The following is a 23814-nucleotide window of genomic DNA, read 5'->3' as shown; positions in this document are numbered from 1 at the left end:
CCGCAGACGGGGTGGCCTGGCTGAGCCTCGGGGCCTACCCATCCATGTGGAAACAAGTCTTCCTGAACAGGAACCCTCTTTCTGAATATGTTTTGGGGGATAGCTCTGCCACTGCCCGTTCCTGAGTCCTGAGTCCTCCCTCACCATCATCCCACAGCCCTGATTGCTACCATGGTTGTATATGAGCTGGGGTCCAGGGGTGTAGAGATTTGGGGACTCCTCCCAGATGCCCTAGCCATGCCTCTAATCTGGACTCCTTTCTTGTATCCCCCAGACCTTCGTGGAGATGGATATTGAGTCTCAGCCAGAGTGTGCTTATGACCACCTGGAGGTATTCGATGGGCGTGATGCCAAGGCGCCGCTCCTTGGCCGATTCTGTGGCACCAAGAAGCCTGAGCCGGTTCTGGCTACGGGCAGCCGCATGTTCTTACGCTTCTACTCAGACAACTCGGTCCAGAGGAAAGGCTTCCAGGCATCCCACTCCACAGGTGAGGCCAGCCTTGGGCCAGGTGATGATGCCCTTACACTGATGTTTGTTCCAGGTACGTTGCTGACTCTGGTTGCCAACCCTGGCCTTGACTTTGCACAGGGCCTTTGCAGGTCCGTAGAGCAGAGCCTGTAACCCCAGGGCCACTGTTGTGTTCTGAGGAGCAGATCATCAGAGTGAACACTAAAGAATGGGGAAGGAGTCAGGGATTAGGAAGGTCAGAAAACAGGGTACAGTGACAGCGAGCAGAAGAAGCCATGGTTAGGTAACCCAGGACTGGGGAGAGCATCCCCGATTGTCCCCTACTGTGGCATGTTCAAGAATGCATCAGCCTCAGCCTACCCACATGCTGTTTCTCTCCGTCTACAGCTGTTTATTCGCAGGCAACATGTATAAGGCATCCTTCTAAGTGCAGGTCAGAAAATGAGCCTAGCGGGAGATCCAGATCCCAGCCCTCAAGGAGCTCGCTCGGCTTGTTTATTTGACCAGGGGGCACGTGGCAGTGAATCAGCCCTTACCCTGCCTGCCCCAGGAAACTCAGAGTCCAGCAGAGAGATAAACCAGGCATTGATGATTACAGCCTAAGACAAAACAGGGCTAGGGGGAAAAAGAAAGGGACCTGACGGCTGGCGTCATCCTGGGGGTGGGGTGGAGGGTGGGGGTGGGGGTGGGGAGGTGCAGAGCTCATGGTACACACCAGGTGGACAGCAAGTCATCTGGTCTGGCTAGAGTGTGAGGATGGCAGTGGGAGCCATGTAGCTGTAGCTGCAGAGGGAAACTTAGAGGCCAGTCCTGAGAGACCCAGATGCAGGGCAAGGATATCAATCAGTATCAAATGTCATTGTCTACTGGTGAGTCCTGGGTATCCCAGAACTGGTAGGCCCACAGCCCTCCACCTTCTCCTTTGCCTCCATCCTAACACAGACCCTGCCTAGCTCACCTCTTCCCCGGTATAGGAGGAAATCCAGGGACATGCTGCCCAGGAGGGCAGTTGCTCTGTCCACGCTTTGCATGCCGTTTGCCTTGCCTAGCACACGTTCACAAACCAGAGGCTGGAACTCCGTCAGTGTTTGACCCACAATGGGGTTGGTGGGCTTTATTTGTTGTCATTGGTTGGTTGGTTTTTTTGCTTGTTTGTTTTTGTTTTGTTTTTTAAACTTGAGCCAACACTTAAAAAATCAGTTCACACACCAGTGTATAGGTTTACTCTGTTAAGCGTCCAGTCTGACAGTGCTGGGCCATGTTTCTCCATGACAGCCCTCAGCTAGAATCCAGGAACAATTCCTTCTCAGATAAAGCTCACCTTTCCCCCAGACCACTGCTCCACGTAACCTCTTACCTGTGGCCTCACCCTAAAGTGTCTCCTAGCCTCCTCCTTAAGTCTCCATTCGGAGGTGACGTAGCGGGGCATCTGCTTGAGGCTAGACCAGATCCCACCTGTCACCGGCCGCACGGCCTCTGTACCTGGAGTTTGTCCCCGTGGTTCCGGGTGGTGCTGCACAGACCTGTAAATATGGCGTCCTCATCAGTGGTGGTCAGTCTCGCCGTTCGTTCCCTGCAGAGTGTGGAGGCCAAGTGCGGGCAGATGTGAAGACCAAAGACCTTTATTCCCACGCCCAGTTTGGTGATAACAACTACCCTGGAGGGGTGGACTGCGAGTGGGTCATCGTGGCCGAGGAGGGCTATGGTGTGGAGTTGGTGTTCCAGACCTTCGAGGTGGAGGAGGAGACGGACTGTGGTTATGACTACATGGAACTCTTCGATGGCTACGACAACACAGCTCCCAGACTGGGCCGCTACTGTGGCTCTGGGGTGAGCGCCCTCCCGACCCCCTCCCTACCTCACACTGCCTTCCCACTCTCACCCTGGTCCCGCTGCCTGGCCCTCTGCAGAAGCTAACGTGCTAAGCCTGGGAGCACTTACAGAGGCCGTCACCCCCGGGGCTGTCCTTACGCAGGGAACCAGGGGCCTTTCCGGACAGTGTAAAGGTTCCCACAACTGCCTGGCCCGGGCCCCACCCTGACCTTGGCGCGCTTGGGACCAGTTTGGTCTGGCCCGCAGGTGATCGGGGATCTCCCTGAACCACTCGAACCTTGACCCCACCACCACCAATTTCCAGGGCTTAACTGGGGGTGCGGGGTGGGGCAGAGGTTAGTTAGTGCCAGAATCAGAAACAGGAGCCCCGAGCTGTCCCTCTAACCAGACCGGCTGGACCATAAACACCATGATCCCTTCCTCTGTCTGTCTCTCCCCTGGTGAGAGGCCACTGTATCCTAAAGCCATTGCTGCTGCCGCTCTCCAAGGAGGGCTTGGGGGCCGATTGTGACTGTCTAGAGTGCCTTGCAGAAGCTGTGGGCACAATGACTTGGGCTGGTTTGTAAGAAAGGCCAGGCCTAGCCCGTAGATACACTTCTTTTCCTCCCAGTAACAGATTAGGGTCTTGGTCTTGTTCTCCCTCTCTCCCCCCTCCCTCTCCCCCTCCCTCTCCCCTCCCTCCCCCTCCCTCTCCCCTCCCTCCCCCTCCCCCTCCCTCTCCCCCTCCCCCTCCCCCTCATTCCCTGTCCTCTCTGCTGTCTTCCTCTTGTCACCCTTCCCCATTTCCCTCACGCACATCCACACTCACATGTACACTCTGATGCAGTCCCTGGCTCCGGCCTTTCTCTCCTCTTCCGTTGCCCCAGAAAAGGTTCAACTTCCCCCAGAACGGTCTCAGCTGCTAAGCCCAGCATCAGCTGAACCTCCCGCTTAGGACACTGGTTCTCAACCTGTGGGTCGAGACCTCCTTGGGGGAGTTGAACAACCTCTCACAGGGGTCGCCTAGGACCATCAGAAAACACAGATATTTACATTAAGATTCATAACAGTAAGCAAAATTACAGATATGCAGTAGCAACAAAAATAATTTTATGGTTGGGGGTCACCATAACATGAGGAACTGAATTAAAGCGTCACAGCATTAGGAAGGCGGAGAGTCACTGCCTTGGCGACTGAGCTTCAGCCTAGCATGAGCAGCAGGGGCTGGGCCATGGTGGAACAGGCTGTGGAGAAGAGGCTATGTGGAGCCCCAGCCTGGCTGCCCAGCCTCTCTGGCATCCCTGGCTGACAGGTTAGCACTTCCTCCCTGCCTCGCCCCTTCTTTTAGTCACACAACAAATGAAATGTCTTCAGGGGCCGCTTCCAGAGATGTCCCCAGGCTGTGGCCAGCAGAGGGGATGTGGAGAGGAACCCAGGCAGGGCTTCTTCTTGGCACAGTTACTGGAAATGTTTTCAAGGCTGTCGGGAATGATTCCTTCTATGATTGGAGGGTCCGAGCATGAAGCCACCTCAGAAGGACATTGCCTATCTTCCTCGGTCCCTGGTCCCGGGCTTGAGGCGGCTCTTCAGGGTCTGGAGACAAAGCAAAAAGTTAGATCTAGAACCAGGCAGGAGCGGAAATAGGTGGAGGACAGCAGCATCTATGTCTGGGCTCCCTGCCTAGCCGGGTGGGCAGAGAAGAGCTGTTCCATCTTCTCTAAGTAGAGTGCACTTGTAATCCCAGCACCAGAGGGACCGAGACAGGCAGACTCCTGGGGCTCACTGGACAGTCACTACTGGGCAAGTTCCAGGCCAGTGGGATCCTGTCTCATCAGTTAGTTAATTAATAATGAATGATACCTGATGAATGACACCCAAGGCTGTCCTCTGACCCTACACACACACACACACATATACTATACACACACCACACACACACACCACACACACACATCACACACACACGCACACATACACACAGTAAATGAATAAATAAATAAATATAGGAATGGCTGACTCTGAGCTGAGTTTGGTGAGTTTGTTTTGTTTTCAGGCAGGGTGTCATTATGTATCCCTAGCTGGACTGGAACTCACTCTGTGGGCCAGGCTGACCTTGAACTCACAGAAATCTGCCTGCCTCTGCCTCCCCAGTGCTGGGATTAAAGGCCACTCCACCTGCCCAGCTCTGATCTTTTTTTTTTTTTTTTTTTTTTTTTTTTTTTTTTTTTTTGGTTTTTCGAGACAGGGTTTCTCTGTGTAGCTTTGCGCCTTTCCTGGAACTCACTTGGTAGCCCAGGCTGGCCTCGAACTCACAGAGATCCACCTGGCTCTGCCTCCCGAGTGCTGGGATTAAAGGCGTGCACCACCACCGCCCGGCTTCAGCTCTGATCTTAAAGCAAGCTGCCCTCCCCAGATTTCACTTTAAATTCCTGGTAGCCTGAAAGTCTGCTTCATTTTTTAAAATGTTTTATTTTTAATTGTGTGTATGTAGAGGGTGGGGTGGGGCTTGTGCAGTACCCGAGGAGGCTAGACAAGGGCATCAGAGTCTCGGGAACTGGAGTTATAGGTGGTTGTGAGCCACCCATTGTGGGGACTGAACTCAGACCCTCTAGAGAGCAAGAAGTGCTCTTAACTGCTGAGCCATCTCTCCAGCCCCTCATCTATCTATCTTTCTAAAAATAATTAAATAAATAAATAAAAAGATTTTAAATATATATATCTATATATTCTCACTAGAGAGCCCAGATTGCTCTCCTTCTGGCTCTGTTTCTTAAGTGCCAGGATTACACACCACCCTGCTTCATGGGGAATCTTGAGACACTGAGGACCTCCGGGAGGGAAAGCAGCAGTCCCATCCCAGCTCCTCATTCCCATCCTTCTCCCTGGCAGCCTCCTGAGGAAGTGTACTCGGCCGGAGATTCCGTCCTGGTCAAGTTCCACTCTGACGACACCATCTCCAAGAAAGGCTTCCACCTGCGGTATACAAGCACCAAGTTCCAGGACACACTCCACAGCAGGAAGTGACCGCCCCGGCGTGGTGGCAGGAACCGGAGTCCTGCTTCCCTTGCTCGCCCAGACTGGACAAGGGGGGTGACAGGCAGATGGTGACACACTGTCCCTCTCCCCCAGGCACCAGGACCTACGGGGCCAATGGGCCAGGTGTCCTCAGGAGGTAGGGGAATCGGACTCCTTCTAAGCCAGTTCCCGAAGCCTCCCATCAGAGGGACCAGGGAACCGGAGCTTTCACCAAGACACTTGAAGTGACCTTTCCTCCTTGGGGCCCTGCCTGGGCCAAGACAGTCTCTGTGCAGGACCCTGCTGCCTTTCCTGCCGTCTCTACACCGTATTGTGGATAGCGGTGGCCCCCATCTTCATTGTAACGTACATTTCCTGCCCCTTCGCCAGCCTCAATTTGTTTTTATTTTGACACATACACACACACACCCCGGCCCCTGCTTCCATGTTTCCTGGGGCACACATATCTGTGGGTACCTCCTCGGAGCCATGGTGGAGAGTCGGAGAGGAGGAAGTGGATGAATAAAGACGGGGCTTCTCTTAGGCCCACTGGCTCATCGGCCATACCAGGGCACCCCAGCCAATAAACAGAAAGTGTTACAGCCAGGATCCTGTGCCAGATGTTGTCTGCGATGTGGGGACATGTGGATTCTTCCAGATGTGCTGGTTTGCTGGGTGTCTGGAGCCAGTCTGGAGCCAAAACACCTGGTTTTGCTGGCTGCCCTTCCCTCTCAAAATTCCAGGACTCCTGAGGGTGTGATTTCACACTGACATGATGAACACACACACACACACACACACACACACACACACACACACACACACACTGCTTATAGCCCTCCCACACAACAGGAGTAGAACATTCTATAAAGAGGCTGTCTGGGGGAGGGAGAAGGCATATAAAAGGGGTTTAGGGTATGTTTGTCCATCTGGCTTTTCTGTCTCTTGGTCTGGAGGGGGAGGGGGGAGAGGGGTGTGTGAGAATGTCTAGCTGGCAAGTGGGAAGACCCACATCGACTAAGTGAGGTCCACTCCTGGCCCGCAGATGCTGGGTACCAGCGCCAGGGATCCTCTGCTCTTTTTGAAGAGGACAGCCAGGATGGTTCGGTAGTCACTGAGTAAATATTCCAGCGACAAAGGCTGCTGTCTTGTCCAGTCTCCTCCTCCCTGCCCTTGCCAACAGTGAGGCCCAGACTGGAGCCTGGAGAAGCCAAAAGAGAGCCCTGCCCCCTCCTTTCCGAGGGACTTCTGACTGCTCCTCACAGAAAGCAGGGCAAGGCTCTCTCCCTATTCTGGCTCTACCCTGATGCTGGAGCAGGCCAGTGGCTTTTCCCGAGGCAGGACTCCCTGAGATGCTAGGATTCTTCCCTCAGTCCCAAGCTCCTCCCTGTGGCAGATGCAGGCACTCTACCAGGCCATCTGGACCCACCCCTGGGGAGCAGCATGGCATGGTGGACCTCATATAGGCCTTTTAGGTAGAAAGTAGACAGTGCACCCACGGCCTTCCACAACATCAAATGCTCCCCTTCCAGCCTGAAGCCATCTATCTCCCCCTAGACAGGACTATAGATGAGGCTCTGTAGACCTGCATGCATACAGGAGATGCCCAGAGGTACTATCACGTATCCTTAGTCCCCCTCCTGTGGGTGAGATGTTCAACACAGCCTGTAGGGCCATGAGCAGAATTTAAGGGCTCCTGAATGACGCCAGTCACATGGCATCTCCCGTACCCTCTGTTCACCTACCAACTTAGCATTGGCTCCCCTCTGACAGAGTAGGTAGTCAGTGGTCACAGTTCTCTCTACCAGCCTTCCAGGTTCCTGTAAAATCCAAAGGAAGGCAATCCCAGATCTTAAGGCATATGCCCAAAGAAGCCAAGAAGATCACAACCTTGTCTGAACCCAGAGGCTTCCAGCCACTGAGATGCATCCACTCTGGCAGTTGAGGGGTGTGTGTATGTGTGCGTGTGTCTCATGAACAACAATAACAGCATGACTAGAGACAGATGACCCCCCTCCCCCCGACACCATGCAGCCACCCCAGGCACATGTCCCAAGAGTACATCACCCAAGAAGACTTGTATTCCCCCCGAGGACTCCAGAATGAGCCTTCAGACCTTCTCTGGGCCCATCAGAGACTGCTAGTGAAGCCCTGGCATTTCAGTTCCAGGGAGTGACAAACAGCGGGCATTGTGCCAGCAGTAGGGGGTGCCGAGCACCACAGAGACCTACCTAGCTTTTGTGGAGGACCAGAGCCTTAAACAAGAGTGTGGAGTTGGTGCAAAGTGAAGACCACAGAGTAGGTCCTTGGAGCCATCTCAAGGTTCTCCATCACCGTTGAGCTGAGAAGTAGGGAGACAGGTCTGGATGCCCAGATGTTCACCTCCAAATGCTTGCAGTCAGGCACTGGCAGCCCAAAGCATGAATGCTGGAGAGTCTGTGATGGTGAGGAAGGAGGAGGGGGACTTTGAAGACAGAATACCAAAGTACCATGTGGGGGAGGAGGAGGAGGAGGATGTAGAGCAAAGGCTCTCCTTCTTAGGGTGTTGGGAGCTATTCCAAGACCACTGCAGGATGTGGAAACTTTTTGGGGTGGTTTGTCTGTTTTGTGTTTTTTGCTTTCCCAGACAGGGTCTCTCTCTGTGTAGCCCTGGTTGACTTGGAACTTTCTCCGTAGACCAGGCTGGCCTCAAATTCAGAGAGATCTGCCTTTTTTGCTTCCGGGGTGCTGGGATTAAAGGTGTGTGCCACCATGCCTGGCTTATGGAAACATTGTTGAAGAGTTGACCTAGCAACCCAAACTAGGTCAGCTCCAGTGCGGTGCGGCACCGGTGATGCCGTGGCTGAGGAAGGTCCAGTGACTCCTTAGTGGCTCCCAGCTCTGAGTGTCCCTCGGACCCAGATAGCTGATGATGGAAAAGCCAGGGAGAAGGTCCATTTCACCTCCAGTCCCAGAATCATGAAGAGAGAAGCAAGCCGCAGAGCCCTCCATCTGGGCTGTTGGGGAGCACATCTCTAACCTTGGCGGAGAGGCCAGCACAGCTGGAGGACAGTTACCTCTGTGACGCTGGCCACATGCTCCACCCCTGGTTGCTCCCTAAACCTGCCACCCCATCAGCTCCCCTGCGGTTGCAGAGACAGTCAAGAAACCCCAACATCTAGGCTCTGAAGCCACCAGGATGCAAGCTAGGATGTAGAAGCCCCCTGGGATCCTTACAAGGAACCCAGGGCCCATTGATGCCTCGACGGTCAAATTAGGAAAGTTGGGTGCCCAATTCTGCCTCCTGCTTTCATTCCCACCCCCGTCCTTTCCTCTCATGCTTCTCAGAAGCAGAAAGGTCCCAAGCTTCCACACCAACAACCCGTTTTTTAACCCTGGCTCTACCACTGGGTGCCTGTGTGACCCTGGATGACTCAACTTCTCAGTTGGGCCGTACCATCATGCTAATGACAGGAACACCTGCCACGGTTATGGAGCAGGAAGGAAGTGACCTCTGAAGACAGGCTGTCACTGTGTCTAGCAAATAGTAGGTTCTTAATGATCAGGCTTTCTCTGCCAAAGAGCTCCCCATCCCGGACTGCTCTCTATTCCTGTTTGGAAACAAACTTCTGGGCACACTGGTTTCCAGCTAGACATTCGGAGCTCAGGGCTCCTCCTCTGCCAGAGGGGGAGGATGCTTAGCCCGTAGCAAGGAGGTACCCTGTGGGGCAGCAAGGACATATTTCTGGCCAGCTGGTGGCCTTTCTGGGTACCTCCCAAGTTCCACCCTGTACATGATTGTCCCTACGCACAAGGCGGATTCCGGAATCTGTGAAAAGTTTGGCTGCTCCAGTGTGCAGAAATAGCAGTGCCTGCCTTGGAGAATTGGGGGGAGAGGGCAGCCAGGTGTTCTCCTCAGAGTGTCATGAGCCACCCCACTGTCCCCTCCCCCCCCACACACACACCACAACCCAACCTCCTGACCAGAGCTGCTGTTCCTGCCTGACGCCCTCCCCGCCCCCATCCTGGAACATCTGGTTCCAATCTTCTCCAGATGCTGCGGCCACACTTTTATGGGCAATCACCTCAGCTCAGCTTCCTAAATCAGGCCCCTCTCGATTTCAGGGTACAGTCCCTCTTTGTCCCTTTCCTTGGGACCTCCGCTACCTCGTTTCCTAACACGAGAGACGTCACAAACAGAAGGCAGAGGACATTCTGGAGCTCTTAGAGCTGGCCTTCTGCTCACTCCACCCTGGCAGGCAGAGCTCTTTTTCCACCAAGGACTGAAAGTACAGACACTGGCCAGGGAGGAAAGAGGAAGCAGAGGAGTTGGGTGCACTGTAGTGCAGAGGAGAATATGGGGGTCACGTGTGCTTTGGAGGGAAATGCGTATGACCATGTGTTTGTGCCTGTGTTATATACAGGGGAACGCCCACCTATGTATAACCCCTTACAGTCAGCACTGGAGACAAACTCAGGTCCTTTAGCTGCAGTCCACCTTGGGCCTCACTTTGGGCCTCCTATGCTTCCTCCAAAGCCAGCCCAAGGGAAGGGGTGTGTATTCCTACGTGGATGGTGTGTATGTGAGTATGCATCTGCTTTTCCTGGGTCATATGGACCCTAAGCTAGAAAGAATCCCAGCACAGCCTGTAGTGGTTGCTCTCTCTGCAGGGTCCTTACAGTCCAGGGTTGGTTATGTCCTGGGAATGGCCATCCAGACGGAGGAAGAAGCAATCTTATTCCTGTTCTCTACCCTTGTCCCCCAGTGGAAGACTCTCTGAGAGCTAGTCCCTCTTTCCAAAGGTGAGTCGAAAGGACCGAGAATCCACACTGCCCAGAGGCAAAAGAGTCACTGCAGGTCCTTCAACCCTGGGCTCACTGCTTCCCACTCCTTTAAAATAAGCCTCGGTGACATTTTTGACTCTACAGCCCCCCCTGGCGTCATTCGGAAGCTAGGCACGTGGTCGGTTAGCTGAAGAGCGGTGGGAAGGGCCACTCAGTGGGAGCTAGGTCCTGCCTGTGTCTAACTATCCCACACATAAACTGACATACTCTAAGAGGCAGCCACAGGGGGCTCCGAATGGAATATTCCTGTTTATGAATTGCTGTAGACATGTACAAGCCTCTAAACTTCTTTGTGCTTCAGTTTCCCGTATGTGAGGTAGGAATATACCACGCTATGTAGACCAACCTAGCTGCTGTGTGGAAGTACCAACCCGGTTCCCGCACACGAGGCTCTCAGCAGCGGTGAACTGCCCTTCAGTTTTCCTTTATCCCAAAGCAGCCATGCCCCATGACACATGTAAACCTGGCCCTGACTCAGGCAGTGTTGGTAAGGTGCCTCCGACCGTTCTGGAACATTCCCACTGCAGCTGAGAACCATTTTAATAAGCCTATAATAATAGGCGCAGAGGTGACTCAGATCTGCACTGAGGAATCCTGCCAGGGAGGAGGGTATACAGGGCTCTTGGGAGAAGGAAACCCAGTGGCACCTGGGTCTGAGCCATGGCAGGCTGTGGCAATAGGGAGGACTCCATCCTGGGGATTTTAGGCACACATCCTAAAGAGGCCTCCCTGGGTACCCCTGTGCCGCATTTGGGAAGCACGGGGTGAGACCGGATGATCTCCGAAGTCTCTTCCGTGGGTGAAGCTGTGCCCCTGTATTTTGAGCCCACTATTGGGGCAGTTCCAGGTGGCATCCCCGTGTGAGCTCCCTGCTGGAAAAAGCAACTCAACCACTCTACCCATCGCTCCTCAGTCTCAAAGAGAGGCACCACCACATTGCCCTGAGTGCCCTGCATATGTCCCAAACCCAAAGTTCTTATCGAAATTCACCTCCCATAGTGATGGGTTGAGGAGGCATTGCCTTTCCTAAGGATAGAGCCTCGTGGATGGAATTAGTGCCCTTATGGAAGAGGCTGGTGTGTGGGCTAAGTTGTAGTTCAGTGAAGTGCTTATCTAGCATGCGAAAAGCCCTGCGTTCAGTCTCCAGCTCCTCATACACCAGGCATGGCAGTCCATGTCTGTAATCCTAGCACCCTGGAAGTAGAAACAGGAGGATCACAAGTTCAAGTTCAGCTCACATAGAGAGTTAAAGGCTAGACTGGACTAGAAACCCTCGTTTTTAAAAGGGAGCCCTGCTGGAGATATGGCTCAGCAGTTAGAGCACTGGCTACTCTTCCAGAGGACCCAGGTTCAAGTCCCAGCACCTACATGGTGGATCACAACCTTCCGTGTCTTCTTTTGCCCGGGTATCAGGCATGCACATGGTGTACTGGCATGCACAGAAAACCAAAAAAGAATTTAAAGGCTAGGGAAGCTTATTCACCCCCTCTATCATGGCGGGGTTGTGGGGTGCACAGAAAGAAGGCAAAGATGGCTGTCTATGCACCCCGAAAGCAGGCCCTCCCCAGACATTGAGTCTCAATTTCTAGAATGGTGAGAGTCTGTGGCATGTCACTGTAGCTGCCCAAATGGACCGAGACAGACAGAGCCGTTGGGCCATGGTGGTTTATTGATGCACATGGCAAGCACAGCACAGGAGGATGTGCCCCACCCAGGGACAGAGGACAAGGCAGCAGGCTACACCCATAGCAATGCTGTCAGCGGAGGGGAAGAGGCTTCGGGGTCAGATCCTCTTCTACACGCATTTTCCGGGATCCCAGACCTCCTGGCCCATCCCAGTGAGGTACCTGACTGTCTACCAGGACTGTCTCTGGTAATCAGCCATTCACCTGTCCCTCAGAGGTATGGCCCTGTGGGCCTGCCAGCTCCTCTGTCCTTCACAGGAATCCAGCGGCCTGTGCATCGTCTTCTGTCACCTCTGAAAATGTGACTATGACTTCCAAGGCCTCTACTCCACTTCTCCACCTGCTTGTCTCGACTCAGGGAATCCACCCTCACCACCCTCCTGACCCAGACGACAGTGGAACAAGATGAAAACATGGGGGGCCTGTGTGGGGTGGGATTCATCAAGAACTCCCCAGGGGAGCAGCCCAGATGGGGCTGGTGTTCGGAGCAAGAGGCGGTATGACGGAGAGCCCACAGTCTGGCTCACACACGGCACACAACAGTCATGACTTTGAAGGCAGAGCGGGCGAGTGAGCGAGCAAAATGCACAGCCAGGCGGGGAGCCAGGGCTCTGTGGGTCACACTTAGTTCTCCAGCTCCGTTGGGCCCAAGAAGACAGGAAGTGGCCCACTTCCGGCTGAGGACTAGGTCTCAGGGGTCTCCTTCCCCCTCCTCGACCCTAGTAGCTGTTTTTTGTCTTTGTTTTTGTTTTTGTTTTTCAGGCCCTGGTGCTCTCTGAGCAAGGGAGAAGGTTTGCCAAGGACTGTATCATCCCCAGACAGAAGAAAGTAAAGATCTCAAGAGCGCAGAGCCCTCCAAACGAGGAAATGAGAGAGGGTACCTTTCCAGAGAGTGGGAGGGTGACACTTTGCGGTGACAGTGACAGTATGGATAGACGGTTCTCCCATGCGGGAAGAGGGCTCTGGGGGGTGTGGGTGGGAGGGGGTGTGGGTGGGAAGGAGCAGCCAGGGTGAGGCGCAGCAGTGCGGGACAGGACGTTATTTATAGAGGGAGGGTCCTGGCCTGGAGGAGTCAGAGACCTCGGGGGGCCCAGCTGAATAGGGAGGGTGCTGTCTGAGGTGGCCCTGAGTGGGGTGGGCGGGGCTAAGAAGAAGGTGCCCCACAACTTTCTGCATCTACATGGAGGCCAGGTTACACACGGGCTTCGGCCCAGGAGGCGGGGAGGACTCTGGGAGGGCCTGCTTGAGGTCCTCAAACAGAAGAGGAAAACAGAAAAGGAAGTTATCTCCTGCTGCGAAACCCCCCACCCCACCCCCAAGTCCACCAGGCCTGAAACGGGCCATGCTAACTAGGAGGATCACCTTCTGTTGTCTCCAGCGCGGGGTGGGAGAGGGGTGGATGGACAGAGTGGAGGGAGCAGGGGGAGGGGAGAGGAAGCCAGCTCCCCAAGCCTAAGCCACACATTCCCCGCCCTCCTGCCACCTCTCCCCAGGCCTCCAGCTCCCCAGGAGTCCCTAGCGGCCCACGCTGATGTTACAGGTCTTGCAGCTGGGATCTTTCTTGGCATCAGCAGTGGACAGGCTCATGAGCTGGTGCCCGCTGATCTCTCCCAGTGTGCCCAGGGACAGGTCGACCGGCTCCGTGTAGATGATCTCCAGGATGAGGTCCTGAGCATGGCGGAAGATCAGCTCCCCGTCCTCCACACTGCAGGTCAGGAACTTGTTGCAGGCAATGTCCAGGAGGGGCAGACGGTCACGGCAGAAGCGGTCCCCCAGGGAGCCCTTGGGTGCCAGTACCAGGATGGCGTAGTGGTAGGCTGTGTACATACAGTAGAAGTCCGCAAAGTAGAGGTTGGTGCTGGGGTTGAAGAGGCGCTGGGCAGGGATCTGGAAGCGCCAGCGGCCGTAAGGGGAGTCCTGTGGGGGCTGGCCGGTGTTGAACTCCGTGTTGCAGCTGAAGAAGACGCCATGCAGCATGCCACTGGTGGGGGAGCCGTGGCTGCCACTGTTGTCCTTCAGGTAAGGCTGCAGCACGTTCCCGCAGTGGGTCCTGCCCACCAGGAACGCCAAAGAGAAGGGGAAAATGCCATGGGTTAGGGCTGCCGGAGCCTGGCTGCAGTGTGTAGTTGAGAAGAGAACCAGCCAGCCCAACTCCAGCATTCCTATTAGCCTGCAGCCCCCACTAGTCACAGACATTAAGTCCTTTCACGCTGTCTCCCTCACCAGACTCTGAGGATAAGAGGAACCTCTGCCTTAGTCTATCTGTCCTGGCCCTTAATCAGGAGCCCTGGCACAGGTGGGTACCCCTTGTCTCTCGTTCATTCTGAAAAAGGGATCCGAAACGGGACCATTGCCTCTTCTTTAATAGAAATACCAAAGACTCCAGTTCTTTACCATTTTCTTAGGGCACGGGGTGAACGCCCACCACAACTGCCAGTAATGATAAAGACAGTAGCCGTGGCAGACTGCCCTGACCTAGCTTGGAAGGACGTGGACTTGAAGCAGTGTCAGCAGGCGTGGGGGAGGAGGAGGGCGCCCTGGTCCAGCCTCATTCTTGCTCGGTTCTGGCGGTCCTGAGAGACAAGTGACTTGCCAGCCCTTGGTGCAGGCTCAAGTGCGTACTGGTCTGTCTGTCTGTCTGTCTGTCTCTCTTTCTCTCGTCTGCCCCCCGCCTACCCACCCCCAAACGGAAGCAATGTGTGTGTGAGCCACTGATAAATAAGATCGAGGCTCCTCTGGTCGGGCCATGTGCGTGGGTGGGATCCTCCAGGCCCAGTCCTTTGGCTTCCTATACCTGCCACTCGTCAGTATCCTAAAAAGATTTCCCCCAAATGTTCTCTGGGGGCCTCTGGACTCCTTAGCACTCAAGTTGAAAGCTAGCCAAGTGAGAGTCTCCAGAGCTTTCCGTGCTCAGGGCTCTTTCATTTTGCCATCTTCTTGCCACCTCCCCTGTGTTCCTGGGTCCTGATGTACACGGTAGACCCCAGTCAAGGAACTGTCCCCGAAGGCAGGGTCATACCCAGAACTTATTACCTAACCTTTGCCATCAGGGTCCTCTGCCTAGAAGCCCTACTAAACTGTCCTTGATCTTTCCTTCGCCTCAACCTCAAAGTAGTCGTCCCTTTTTTTTTTTTTGAGATAGGGTCTTGCTATGTAGCCCAGGCTGGCCCTAGATTTACAGCTATACTTCTGCCTCTTGGATGGAGGAAGAGCTGGGAAGGGAGAAGCCTTAGCAGGTCTGCCTTGCCCTACCTGGCATGCTGGAAGTACTCCTTGTGATGGTTGCGGTAGAATACAGAGAAGCGGAGCATGCGGCCAGCGATCTGCTCAGCCTTCTCCTGCAGCTGGGCAAGGTGTTCCTTGGCATAATCTGTAAGAGTCCAGGCAGGGTGAGGCAAGCAAAGGATCCACTGCAGGATCACGACTTCCTCCTCTTTACACCATCCACCAAGCCTGCAGGCAACCTTATCCTCTGGACCAACAGGGGAGCTTCTGCTACAGCCTGGCTCACATGGGACAGGAACTGCTTGTTGTCTGTTCTCACCTGTGTCAGCATCGCCAGAGGCACAGGGCCCTCTGAGTCCAGAGAGGACGGGGGGGGGGGGGGGCGGGGGGGGCGGGGAATGCCTGCGATCACTCGAGGGGCTCCCAGACTGTCATCTCAGTGAAAAGGGGGCCAGTAGGAAAAATAAAGCCTTGAGAGGGAAACTACAAGGTCCTTTGGGGGCGGGCCCTTCAAAACCGGGTGAGAGCCTGCTCCACAGCCAGTGTGGCGGCTAATTGTCATTTTAAGTCGGGGCTAATGATGAATCAAAACAAAAACAAAAACAAAAACAAAAAACAAACAAACAAACAAAAAAAAAAAAACAGAGCCTGGGCCTCAGGTGAGTGTTCAGCAGAAGCAGGGCTAAGGCACTGGCTGTCTACTTGACCCTCGCTATGTGGGAGAAACAAAAAAAGGTTGATACCAGGACAGGAAAACTGTCCCCTGACACTGGACCAGGGGTCTTGGTACCTAGGCAGAGTTGTTAGGCTACACAGGACCTTGGAACAAATTATGAGGCATTTACTTATTGTAACCACCGCATTTCTGTGTGCTGGGTCTCAGGAAAAAGCAGGGTAGACCCAACTACAGCGTTTCCAGACGCTCAATTTAAATTAAACACCCACTGCATATGCAGTTCGGGGGTGGGGGGAGGTGCAAACCAAGATGCCTCTCCTACAAGGAGCAGGGGTGCCTCTCTAGTCCAGTTATGGCAACTCAAGGAGACTGGGGGCACAGATTTTGGCAGAGGATGGAGCCAGCAGCCTTGCAGGCCCCAGGGCAGGGAATGTTCTCTGCCCCTTCCTTGTGACAGAGAGCAATCTGGAGCAGATCTCACATGGACACCAAAGGGATAGAATATTTTGGGGCAGCTCCTTGGCTCTCAGTGACAAGCATACACAAAGTAGGGTTTGTTCATGCGAGAATTTGTGAGTTAGCTCTGCCTAAGAGACCTTACAAGACCATCAGATGGGAACCATTTTTCCAGGCTAAGGAGATACTTAGGACCAACAAAATGTTATTGTGCTACCAAATGACCACTGGTAGGTGATTAATGAATAAAACATGATCTAGTAAATACAAGGGAATACTGCCTAACCTTATGTGGGAAGTAAATTCTGGTAAATGATACAGCACGTGTGTATCTTACTGATATTCTGGGAAAATAAATAAGGCAGTCCCCAAAGGACAAATACTTGATCTCACTCATATGAGCTACCTTGCAGAGTCAAAGATCATAAAGACAGAAAGAACAGGTAGGCAGGGCCCAAAGGAGAGGAAATGGGAAGTGGAGCCTCTGAGGCTTTGCAAGATGGAGAAGTCCTGGAGATCGGTTGCACAATAACAATATAAAACCACTTAACACTCTGTACTTAGAAATGGTTCAGATGCTCGGTTTTATGCTACATCTATTTACCACGATGACAAATATATATTCTTGGGGCTGAAGAGATGGCTTATCTTGCTGCTCTCCCAGAGGACTGGAATCTAATCCCCAGCATTAATGTGGGGTGGCTCACAACCACCTGTAACTCTAGTTCCAGGGGATCTAACACTCTTTTCTCATCTCTGTGGGCATTCAAATGAATGTGTGCATGCACCGACACACATGTACATATAAATAATAATAAAGTAACTTTATATATATATATATATATTTTTTTTTTTCAAAAACAAAACAAAACAAAACAGAAAAGTAGTTCCATTCCTTCACACAGGTGGCATTGCTGATGGATAGAGTGTGCATCTGTCTACGCAGGCTCTGTGTCCCCTGTCTGGCCTAAGCACAGCACCCAGAGTGCAGCAGCTGTTTCTGAGTATGCTGGGCTATGATGAAGAGTCCCACCATGGCCCAGCCAAGCCAGCTGTGTTATGGAGGCAGGGTATTATAATACAACATCAGGGTCTCACCTCCTGTGCAGAACTCCACAGTCTCACTCCAGCCAGACACCAGGTACTCCCCGTCACTCTGCTTTACCGCTGTCTGCACAGCCACGCTGTATTCTGTACGGGGACTCAGGAACCAGTGGCCTCTCACTGTCATGGGCAGAGGCACTGCCTTGGCCACGAGCTTGGTGGGGACATCCTGAGAAGTGAGGTACAGATGGAGAACCAAGCGTCAGTCTTGAAGTCACACCCCATCTTGGCATTATTCCCGAATCTCCGCTCCTTCAAAGGGTCTCTCCTTTTCCTCTCAAAGAGGGCCAGTTTCAGAGGTTCCATAGCTCTATGACTTGGCCACCCTTTCACTGAGGAAACGAACAGTGGCTTGAGGCTACCTCCTTCAAGCCCCGCGATGCTCCATTCTCTTGAGAACTAATGGGAAAGGGCCACTAGGGAAGAGGGCCCCAAAGTTGAAGGTGGCAAGACCTTCATTTTCGAGGGAGACTTTGAGAAATCTGCACACCGCAGTGCCGTCTCCACGGCAACGGCAAATGCTGGGAAGCCAGGGAGGAAGAGAAAAATATGCCTTATTCTTTGGGGGGAGGGCCAAGGGGGTGGTGTGGAACATTCACGTCACCGTGGCAACTGGCCTGCCAAAAGACACCCAGATCTGGGGAGCCAGATCCAGAGAGAGAGAGAGAGAGAGAGAGAGAGAGAGAGAGAGAGAGGAGAGCGAGCACGCCCACAGCAAGCTGTCACCCTGGGAGTCAGCTCCTTCACACTGAACTATCCCCTGCCTATGCATGCAGCTGGAGAAGACGAGAGATTCCCTCCTACCTGCCCCAATGCTGGCTTTTAACCTGGGGAAAGGACACACCGAAGAGAACCCTCCTCCTACACGTCTCTCTCCACCAAGAAAACAGACTAGCGGGCAGGGAAGGAGCGGAGAATACCTAGGGCTGTGTGCAGTGTCGCATACTCGGCTAAAAAGGCCCTACACTGGCCACCCAAGCACACGTATGACCTCTGAGTCTTGGACACGTGAGGTCTTGGGCCCCACCCTGCACGCCCAGGTGCTCTGCTCCCGTCTGAAGTTCCCGTCATGGGGAACAGCAGCATTGGAGCTGTGCTAGGCATGGGGCCAAACAGCGAAGAAACATCTCTCAGGGAATCTTTTCAACAGCTCTACAAGGGTCGTGTGGTCATTCCATTTTTACCAAGGAAGACACTAAGGCTCAGAACGGTCAGATCATTTTGGCAAGACGACCCCGTGAGAAGAATCTGGATTTTGGCCAGGCATCTGCCTCGGCACTATTTGTCTAGAGCGCCCATCAATCTGCTTCCACGTAGCATAGGGGCGGGGAGAGGTACCAGGGCATCCTTTACTCACCCGGTGCTTGAACTTGTTGGAGTTCTTGTTTTCCTTCTTGTTGAGGTCAATGAAATAATGGGTGACCCTTTCCAGGTCACTGTCTTCCATGGCCCAGGAGATACGGAAGGAGTCACAAGTGATATTGTTGATCTCGATGCTGTGGGGGGTGGACAGCAGTTCCATGTTCCCCTCTGGTTTGGCTCCTGTGGGGATTGCGAGCCAGAGGAAAGATTAGCATCTCCCTCCCATCCCACAGAGCTTTCTGGAATGTGCTGCTCCCATCATGCTTTGTGAGGTGGAGTCTCACATACCCATCAGATGCCCCTGGCCTCATAAATGTGATAGAAAAGATGGCAAAGGGGCAGCTAGGCTGGATAGGAGGGACCCAAGGTGAGACGGGGCACCCTCTGGAGGGGCTCCTGGCTCTCCTTAGAGGGTCCACGGAGCAGACGGCACCTGACAGGTGGTAGAAGCAGTGGGAATGCTGCAAACACTGGGCAGGGACAGATTTGCAGCAGATGGAGCTGAGGAGGGAGGGGCCCTTAGCCAGCAGGCGTGAAAAAGAGAAAGGGTGGGAGCGGAGAGGATGGGGGGGGGGAGGTACGCAGGAAGCACCTGCTGAGGGGCTGATGCCTGAGGGGTGAGGCAGGTGGCAGGTCAGGGGCAGCCAGAGTCCACAGGGGCCAAGACCCTGAGGCTCCAGCCTCTCTCCACCCTGGGAGTGACTGGAGCAGCGAGGGACCCTGTGGAGGGCTGGAGGGACAAATGCTGTGGATATATCTGTGGTGGGTGGGGGTGGCGGCATGGACCACAGCCTGCTTTAAGTTCCTTTTTGGTCCATTACTTTGACGTGCGGTTTCTATTTTCACAGATTCACTTGATTTTTCTTTTTCTTTCTTACTTCTTTCTCTCTTCTTTTCTGAGACAAGGTCTTGCTATGCCGCCCAGGATTTGAACTCACTATCCTTCTGCCTCAGCGTCCCAAGCGCCGAGATTACAAGTGTGTGCTCACTTCGCTCTTTTAACGAATTGCTTTTGGTCTTTCTGAGGCAGGGTTTCTCTGTGTAGCTCTGACTGTCTCGGGACTCTGTAGACCAGGCTGGCCTCCAACTCAGAGATCTGCCTGCCTCTGCTTCTGAGTGCTAGAATTAAAGATGTGCGCCACTTAAAGAATTACTTTCAACACTGATATCTATTGGGGGCTACCATAAACTAATAACATCTCTCACAAGCCTGGGGGATATACAGGTACTGTTATTCTCCTTATTTATTTTACAGACAGGTAACCAAGGGTGGGGACACTGACATGTCCACACAACCAGCAAATTACTTGCACTCTGGAGGTCGAGTTCTTTACTATGGACTAAGGTTGTGTGTGTGTGCAGGTGTAGTGTGTGCATGTTATATGACTGTTTACTTTTTCTCTTCCTATCAGTGTTTTTCAAGTGACTGAATCTTCCCTTGCCTCCTAATCCAATCCTTCAGCTCTACCCCGACTTAGTGCCCTTTGGGCATGAAAAGACTACACCATTATTTCTCTTGACCGCGTCTGACTGGGCTAGAGTTAGCTGGGCTCGCCTATAGCCTGGTTCTCCCGGGAGTGAGGATCTTGGGGGGAGACACAGAGCTCCGGCGCACTTGCTCGGGGGCCTTTCCTGGCTTCTCTTCTGCAGCTCACCACCCAGCACATCTCACAGCACCTCCTTCTCTGCTCTCATCCTTCTTCTGCTTCCCTTGCCCAGGAGCTAGGGTGAGGGCACCTTGTGCCTGCAAAATCAGGTACTTTTTATTTATAGCTCCCAGAAAATCCAACCCACATTTTCCTGTCAATTAAGCCTGCTCCGGAGCCTGGCACCACTAAATTAACCTGTGGCCTGCCTGGAAGGCAGGTACAGGAAAGAATGAGGGTAAGGTTGATGGTCTTATCTGCCCAGATGTTCCGTAAGTCCAAGATTTTCTTAGCTTCCCACCCTGCAGCCAAACACCCCTGGCTTCATGCGTAGGAAATCTATGGTCAATAAACATGGGAATGCTACCAGATCTCCTCCAAAATGAGAAAAAAAAAATGGGATGGAGTATCCGGAAACATACCTACAATAACATTTCTGTATGTAATTTGGGGGAGGGGTGTGGAACAGCAAGGGGTTAACAATGCCCTGGATACTGTCAAGGAGCTTCTGAGGGAACGTTTTGCACCCGCCAACGTGAACACACACTCCCACCTGAGGACTTGAGCGGCTCCCACCCACATGGGATCCAGCCTACACCTGCCCTGAGCAGACACCTGTCCCTGCCTTGATCCCTCCTCACTTTCCAGTCTTCCTAGAGGCAAGGGCAGCTTTGGTGGTGGGTGGAGATTCCAGGTCAGGTGCTTGCTCATCCCTTCTCTCCATTTCTGGGAGAGCTGCTCCCCACCCTAGCCTAAGGTCTGGGAGAGTGGGAGCACCCGACCCTGCAAGGGCAGCCAGCCAGCATGGACGAAGGGCGGGTATCAAGCCAGTCTCTGTACACCCAGATGCCTAGGGAAGGGCAGCCTGTGAGGGACAGGTTGAGGCAACACCCTAGGAACACCCACAGTCCCATGTGAATCCACCCTAAGCAAGCATGCACACACCCCCACGCAGGCAGGCATGCATGCACACACACATGCGCACGGGGTGCCCACACGCCTCCTTAGACATCCTCATTCCTCCACACTCACCTACGCATGGATGTACCCTCCTCCACCTTGCACATTCTAAGAATGTCCCAGTATTTCCCCTTCGAAAGCTGTTGGTTGCCTTCATGCCAACGCACACATGTTCATGTCCACAGGCTCACACATACCCGCATGCATGTGCCCCTCATCATCACAAGTCATATTTGGGGAAAAGAGGAAGCCACGGGCACCAACACACATGCATGCTGCCTCCCCCCAAGAAGGCAAGCAACCCACATAGCTGCCTGTGCACACACGCACATCTGAGCACGAGTCAATCCTTGCGTGGATCCTGGTGTTCTCCATGGAGCCTTTGTAGGTTCCAAGACACAGACTTTGAAAACATGTTTGTCTCTGGCCACATTGGTCAGCCTGCTTCTTCACAGGCCAACAGGTTTGAACACCTACTCAAGTTTGCCCACAGACAGAGGTTTGGGCCCACACTTCCCACCTCGGCACCTCGGCTTGCCCCCAAGTTGCCCCTCCCAGCATAGAAACAGCCTGGTTGCCACAGCACTCCCTCAACATGTACTCCCACCCACATGACAAGTGACATGTCCACCCCCTAAAAATACTGCCTCTTGGGGCTCCTGCCCACATATGCCCACAGGCTACTCAGATAAACGCTGCCCCCGCACACATGTACCTCACGCGTAAAAATGTTCTGAAACATGCCATAAGCCGGTCAGAAACCCCAAAGAAACCTAACTGCGTGGAGACAGACCTATCTACGCAAGCTGGCCTCCAGCCTCCTCCCAACCATGCAGATACGTACACACTGGGACCCCTTCCCCAATCCCATTCCCAAAAGCCACTGGCATGCCCTAGGGAAACCTCCCCCACCCAGCTGAACCTTTTGGCATCGCCGACTGCGCAGAATGGTCACGGGGTAACTAACTGTGTCGCCCCGGAGACCAGATCCAGCTGTTAAGCTCTTTGCCAAGGACTTAGGGGAAAGGGGACAAGGTCTCCAGGCCTGGCAACCCAGGTGGACAGCCGGGACAGTTGTGGGACCCTGGTGGCCACAGCTCTCAACCTTTCAGGATAGGCAGGGTGGTTCGGGGGGTAAGAAGCGCACTTACCTGGCTTCAGCCGGCCTTGCAGAGGGAGACTTGGAAGAGAAGGAAAGGAGAGACCTCTCTGTGGATGATGAGCTCCCCAGGCAGGGGACAGCAGCCTGACGCCTAGGTCACAGGCAGCCGGGCACGCTCGCTTCTCTCTGGGCTACAGGGGAGGCTGCTTCCATGCCCCACAGGCAGCCACTCCTATCTGGCTCTGCAGCTACCGCTACTGCCCCCGGCAAGAAGACGACGTTGCTCGCAGCCCAGCGAGTGAGTGCACCCGAAGAGAGAAGCAAGAGCGAAATCAAAGCAGCGTGGAGGAGAGAGAGAGGCAGAGAAATCGAGAAGGAACGGGAGAGCCAGACCGAATCTGGCTCCACCAATGGGATCAGAGGCTGCTCAGCGTCAGGTGATAACAAGCAAGCTTGGTCCCTGCTCGCCCAGGCTTGTGGGAGGGGGAAAGGGCAGAGGGTCCCCGGGGAGCTATACAGATGTCCTTGGAGGCAGCAGCTGTGGCTTCTGCTACATTTCCCCCATTCTTCCAGGACAAGATGCCTCCGGAACCAGTCCAACACACCCCCTACTTGGAAATCTCGGGCTTGAATGCAGCCCCCAAACTTTAAGGGGCCGGGACAGGGGTGGAGCTTAATCCAAGGGCTCAGGAGACTGGGTAGGGGAAGGGTCCCAAAGAGGTGGCTGAGCTGGGGTTGGAGAGACCTTATCTTCAGTCTAGGTGATCTCCTAGGGGACCTTCACTGCTGCGCGGCTCCATTTTCTTACCAACTCTTATCAAGAGAAACCAGCCCCACAGCCTCAGAGACTCAGGAGTGTCCAGGGAGAATCTTCTAGCTGCTTAAATGTCCCCAAGAAAAGGAGTGGGAGACAGGCGTGTAAAAGAGGGAGGGGTGCATAGAAGCAAGAATGTGGGGGGTGGAAGGATACACAGAGCTTTGAGTGTTCTCATCCCAGACACCCTCCAGGCTCGAGGCCACCAAAACCCTGAGACTGCAATCAGAGACTATCAGTAGGCTTGTCTACCACCCAGCACCGAGGATGACTGCAGGTCTCCAAAGGAACATTCAAGGAAATTTGACCGAAGCAACGGTGACCAAGAGTTGATACCATGATGAAAAGCACAGGGTTTTGTAGTCTGGGGGAAATGGAAATGATTTCAGCTCTATGGTTTTCTAGCTGGGTGACCTCGGACAAGGGACTCTAACCTCTGAGCTTCGGTTTCTTCATTTGTGAAGTGGGATGATAATACAGGTTTATTGTTATCGTGGAGTGAGATCATTATGTAAATCACTTAGCTCTGGGCTTGGCAGAAGTGTCTGTCATTTAGTCAGAGCTGCTATCTTTCTCATCGTTGGTGGCAGTCTTTGCCCTGCAAAGAGCCCACAGTCTTCTAGGAGAGGTAGGAGGGATATTCAGAGGGTACATTTAAAGAATA

At 53.7% G+C, this 23814-nt stretch overlaps 2 protein-coding genes across 4 annotated transcripts in view; one reads left to right on the top strand and one right to left on the bottom strand.

Moving 5' to 3' along the window:
* The window catches only part of Bmp1 (bone morphogenetic protein 1), a 43897-nt gene extending 37992 nt beyond the window's left edge, over window positions 1–5905 (top strand). For all 3 annotated transcript variants that reach the window (XR_013042510.1, XM_006989100.4, XM_016007491.3), the window contains exons 18-20: window positions 275–488; window positions 2049–2299; window positions 5171–5905. Coding sequence is in view for 2 of the 3 variants with exons in the window: in XM_006989100.4 (XP_006989162.2) it covers window positions 275–488; window positions 2049–2299; window positions 5171–5305 (600 nt within the window). In the remaining variant the exon portion in view is untranslated. The remainder of the gene's footprint in view (window positions 1–274; window positions 489–2048; window positions 2300–5170) is intronic.
* A 5862-nt stretch (window positions 5906–11767) lies between these two features.
* Phyhip (phytanoyl-CoA 2-hydroxylase interacting protein) lies at window positions 11768–22765 on the bottom strand. The gene is made up of 5 exons (XM_006989099.4): window positions 22386–22765; window positions 18624–18808; window positions 17261–17435; window positions 15058–15175; window positions 11768–13855 (listed from the first exon to the last, which is right to left on the bottom strand). The coding sequence occupies exons 2-5, from the start codon at window positions 18786–18788 to the stop codon at window positions 13321–13323; spliced, it is 993 nt and encodes a 330-aa protein (XP_006989161.1). The 5' UTR covers window positions 18789–18808; window positions 22386–22765; the 3' UTR covers window positions 11768–13320.
* Between the last annotated feature and the right edge of the window lie 1049 nt (window positions 22766–23814).

Source organism: Peromyscus maniculatus, chromosome 9 (assembly GCF_049852395.1).
Source record: "Peromyscus maniculatus bairdii isolate BWxNUB_F1_BW_parent chromosome 9, HU_Pman_BW_mat_3.1, whole genome shotgun sequence".
In the NCBI taxonomy this organism is placed as follows: domain Eukaryota; kingdom Metazoa; phylum Chordata; class Mammalia; order Rodentia; family Cricetidae; genus Peromyscus; species Peromyscus maniculatus.
This window is presented reverse-complemented; position numbering and strand designations above follow the sequence as displayed.